This window comes from Physeter macrocephalus, unplaced genomic scaffold (assembly GCF_002837175.3).
Source record: "Physeter macrocephalus isolate SW-GA unplaced genomic scaffold, ASM283717v5 random_3040, whole genome shotgun sequence".
Taxonomy (NCBI): domain Eukaryota; kingdom Metazoa; phylum Chordata; class Mammalia; order Artiodactyla; family Physeteridae; genus Physeter; species Physeter macrocephalus.
This window is the reverse complement of record NW_021148326.1, coordinates 4,589-9,186: the sequence shown is the minus strand read 5'-3', so window position 1 is coordinate 9,186 and position 4,598 is coordinate 4,589. Positions and strand designations below refer to the sequence as shown.

Here is a 4,598-nt window from a genome sequence, read left to right as displayed (position 1 = left end):
TGCTGTGCTGGGAGCATCTCTGTACAGGGGGAGCCCTGGGACCTGGCGGGGAGGGGCCAGGTCATCCCTGAGGACTTCTAAGCCTCCTCTCATAGACCCTTCTTGACATTATTTTTCGTTCTCTGAAGATTTGTGATGCTTTTGGTTGATTTTATCCTCAAACCTTTTTCTGTTCCGGGCCCTCTTGCAAGGGGCAGTTGTCAATGTCTTCGTCGTGTTTTTTGCAAATTGTGCGGCCCAGCTCCAGGTCCATTAAATATATCCACCTATACTTCTGTCAAGGAGAGATTGTAGAAACTTCTGTGAAATACTTACTTTGCAGTAATGAGAAAAACACAGAGAACCAAGTAGAAAATGGGCAAATGGGTATGAATGTGCACATGTGTATAAATTGGGACAAACCTAGGTGCATTTTTCTTATTTTTAATTTATGTATTATTTTACTTTTTCAATTTAATTCTCTACTCTTCCTACAAAAAGATGTCCCTGAGCGCAGCTCCAGCCCTGGACTCTTCCCTGCCGCCCTCCTGATGTCTGTTACCCACGAGCCGTGTCATGAGTACATGGCGGTGGGGAGGGGGGTGGTCACGGGAGGTAGGGTCTCGGCGCTGAGAGCACACGCACAGCACACCTAACACGAGACCCTGCTCTCAATCGCATCAGCCAGACACACGGAGGGCATCGCACGGCTCCTTGTAGGGAGGCAGACGGGGGTGCTTGTCCACCGAGCCGCCCTCAGAGCTGCCCTGTCCCTCGGGGGCAGCATCCAGACCAGGACAGGGGGCTGGGGGCTGGATGCTCTGTCTCTCCTGGGGCAGCTGCAGCAGCAAAGGGCTCACCTTGTAAACCTTCATCCAGGTGGATGTTTGTGAACCGAGTGCTGCTCTGTGTGCTCATCAGCGTCTCTAAGAGGTTAACACAAGATAGGATTTCATCCCCTACAGAGAGGTCGTGAAAACTCGGAAGAACTCCAACATGGAGAGGAATGTCACCAGAAACTTCCATAGGGAGGAGCACGGCCCTGACCTGGAATTGTCTAGAAAGCTGGCTTCCTTAGGGGCCCAGGAATGACTCCACCTGATGCCACCAGCCCCCCCCCCCACACACACACACACACACGCCCAGCCCCTTGCACTGCCGCTGGACCCTGGGTGAAGACGGGCTTAGGGCCTGGCGGGGGTTAGGGGCAGCCGAGTCTGCAGTGATGCTCGAGGGACCCTCAGCCTCCCCAGGTCCAGAGCTGCGACGCAGCCCAGAGGAGGGCCAGCAGGTCAGGAAATGAGGACCCATTAGGGAAGCCAAGGCCGTCTGTGCAGGGAGGGGGCCAGCCTCCAGTCCCATCAGGAGTGTTTGCAGCGGGGCACCCTCACATCAGAGCCCCGCTGACCTGGGCCGGCTCGGGGCTGGCCATCCGGCAGCCTGGGCCCACGACTACCGCTCACCTTTTGCTGGGCTCGCCTGACCTCCAGCAGCTTGTAGGCGTGTTCCTCCTCATGGGCCCTGTTGAACCAAGCCACAGCGAACTCCACAGACACCGCAAAATAATCGTGGTCCTTACTAATGTCTACAAATTCCTTTTGAATGGTCCGGACGTGAATGCCCACGACAGCGAGCCCCAGAAGCAGAGCTGCCTTTGGGAACATGCTGTCCAGAGTCAGCACGAAAGACAGGTGATGGGGGGCCGGCGGGGCCCTCTGCAGCCCACAGCCCATGCAGCCCTGCGCTCTGGCCTCCCGCTTTGAAGACGCCTGTGCCCAGCTCCTCCTCTGCATCCCCTGTCTGTCCCTCCTGCTGGCACTAAAGAGGCAGAGCAGGGGGTTACATCCCTGCCTCATCACAGAAAGCCTGGACGCAGGGACACGCACGGAGCAGGCTCTGTCCCCCTTGTTTTCAGGGCTTCATCCTGACAGGGCCCCACTCCTCAGGGCCCTGCATCCCCCCTGCTTGCCCTGGGGACTGTGCAGGCAGGGACTGCCAGAGTCCTGTGATTTCCTGAGAGCTCCAGGCAGCCAAGCCTGTCTATGAGCTTGGCTGGAGCCAACACCACCAGCCGGGCACAGGGGAGTACGGGGTGTGCAGCCAGCAGTGGAGGTGTCTAGGAGGAGTTGTGCTCATCACTGCCCTGATAGGAATTACTAACCATAGTTGATTTCCTAATTGTCTTTTCTCTTATCGACTTCCAGCTCAAGTCCACTACAGTCAGAGAATATACTTTCTATTATGTCTTCTCTGAAATTTGTTGAGATTTGTTTTATGGCCGATATTCCACAGGTTCTTTTTTTTTTTTTTTTTTTTTTTTTTTGATGGAAACCATTTTTAAAGTCTTCAGTGTATTTGTTACAATACTGCTTCTGTTTTAGGTTTTGTTCTTTTGGCGGCAAGGCACATGGGATCTTAGCTCCCCGACCAGGGATTGAACCCACACTCCCCGCATTGGAAGGCAGTCTTAGCCACTGGACCGCCAGGGAAGTCCCCACAGGTTCTTGAAAAGACTGTATGTTCTGCATTTTTCGGGTGCAGAGTTAGGTATTGACGTTTCTCGGGTCGCCCATGTGACCAAACCTTCCACATATTGACTCTCTTTACTTTGTTTTGTTTTACTGAGTTTTCTTTGGTTTGGGTTTGTGTTTTGGTCTGTTGTTCTGTCCATTTATGAGAGATGCATTAAAATCTCTCACTGTGATTATGATTGTGGATTTGCCTGGTCTTCTTTTCTCATAATTCTTGCTGTATATATTTGAGACTCTGTCATTAAGTGCTTGTACAAACAGAACTGTTAGGCCATTTTATCCTCATCAGTCACACCTTTGCATCCCAGTGATGCTGTTGCTCTAGAATCAGCTTTGTCTGACATCAGAGTAGGCACATCAGCAAAGTTCTCATTAGCGTTTCCATTATGTATCTTTTTTGTGTGTGTGTGTGGTACTTGGGCCTCTCACTGTTGTGGCCTCTCCCGTTGCAGAGCACAGGCTCCAGACGCGCAGGCTCAGCGGCCATGGCTCATGGGCCCAGCCTCTCCGCAGCATGTGGGATCTTCCCGGACCGGGGCATGAACCCGTGTCCCCTGCATCGGCAGGTGGACTCTCAACCACTGCACCACCAGGGAAGCCCCCTCCATTATGTATCTTTATCCATCTTTTTACTCGAAGATGGTACCTTAATAATTAAGATGTGTCTTTGTAAACAGCATGTAGGTTTTTAAATCAGTCTAACATTCTTTTATTTGGGGAATTTCTCCCATTTGCCATGACTCCTATTACTGATCATTATCAGTACATACAGGTTCAAATCTACCATATTACTGTGTGTTTTCTCTTCATATCGGTTGTCTCTGTTCCTTCTTTTCTCCTTTCTTGTGTTCTCTTGGATTATTCATGGTCTTTTCATGGTTCCATTTCTTCCTCTCAATGGCCTTATTTGCCCTTATTTCTCTTCTCTCAGTGGTAACTCAAGCGATCGTAATGAGCACCACTGACTTAATTGAATCTACTGTAAATTAGTACCTTTACCATTTCAAGGATGACGGGAACACTATTGCTCTTAACCTCACTTCTGCCTTGTGTGTTATTGTTGTCATATTTGAAAGTCCATAGGACAATATGATTGTTGCCTTACACATTCACTATTCACTTGGACTTAGCAACATACCTACCCTTCTGCTGGGCATCATTCCCTCAACATAACTTTTCTTCCAGAGAGATCATTTCCCCTCTCCCTAAAGAACTCTCGTAAGGATTTTGGGGGGGTTGGATATTATTGATACATCTTTTAGTTTTTGGAAAAAGCTGTCTTCTCACTACACAATTCTATTTCTACGGGAGCCTCTTGTTCTAGCGGTTCAGCCAAGTCTCTCTCCTCTCTCCTCTCTATGTCCTTTTAGCATTGCTAATATATGAATTTAAGACTATAAATTTTCCTCTAAGCTCTGCTTTGGCTGGATCTCAGAAGTTTTGCTATGTTGTATGTTCACTATCTTTCAATTCAAAGTATTTTCTTATTTCCTATACGATTTCTTCTTTGATCCCTGGATTATTTATAATTCTCCTGCTACATTTATGGGCAGCTAGAGGTTTTCACATTAAGTTTTTATTGGAGTTGTCTACTGTGAACAGAGAACATACTTTGAACCATGTCAATCTTTTGAAATTTTTGAGATTTCTTTCCTCTTTTGTTGTCTGAAATGTTTTTATTTTGCCTTCATTTTTGAAGACTATTTTTGCTAGCTATAGAATTCTAGGTTGTTACCTATTTGATTTCAGTTCTTTGAAGATTCAAAGTGAGGCTTCTGAGAATATTCTACTCCCAGTTGACTTTCACTCATAGGATGCAGCCCTTCATGGTCTCAACTGAAATCCTGGGATATTTACCACAGCCCTTCTTGGCAGGTTCTGAACCCCATGTTTTTTTTCCCCCAGTTGAAGCAAAGAACATGCCTTTTCTCCAGTGGCATTTCTCCCTAGCGTCTGGCAAAATATCATTGTGAGCATTGTAGGGAACCTTGCTGAAAAGGAACCTGGGGGCTGGAAAAGCAGAGACATTGGCTAAGGCTGTTCAAAAGCCCAAGGAGCAAACCAAGGCCAGCAGGCCTCTGCTCGCCT

At 48.4% G+C, this 4,598-nt stretch overlaps 1 protein-coding gene across 1 annotated transcript; it reads right to left on the bottom strand.

The window, feature by feature from the left end:
• Positions 1 to 157: 157 nt before the first annotated feature.
• LOC112063091 (probable cystatin-16) lies at positions 158 to 1,643 on the bottom strand. Its single transcript, XM_024118003.1, has 2 exons — positions 1,443 to 1,643; positions 158 to 274 (listed from the first exon to the last, which is right to left on the bottom strand). Exons 1-2 carry the CDS (start codon positions 1,641 to 1,643, stop codon positions 158 to 160), a joined length of 318 nt encoding a protein of 105 aa, XP_023973771.1.
• Between the last annotated feature and the right edge of the window lie 2,955 nt (positions 1,644 to 4,598).

Excerpts from the sequence above, each read along its gene's own strand:
- LOC112063091 (XM_024118003.1), bottom strand. The coding sequence starts at position 1,643 with ATGTTCCCAAAGGCAGCTCTGCTTCTGGGGCTCGCTGTCGTGGGCATT. Across the intron at positions 275-1,442 it reads TCAGGCGAGCCCAGCAAAAG|AAGTATAGGTGGATATATTT; the intron begins GTGAGCGGTAGT and ends TCTCCTTGACAG.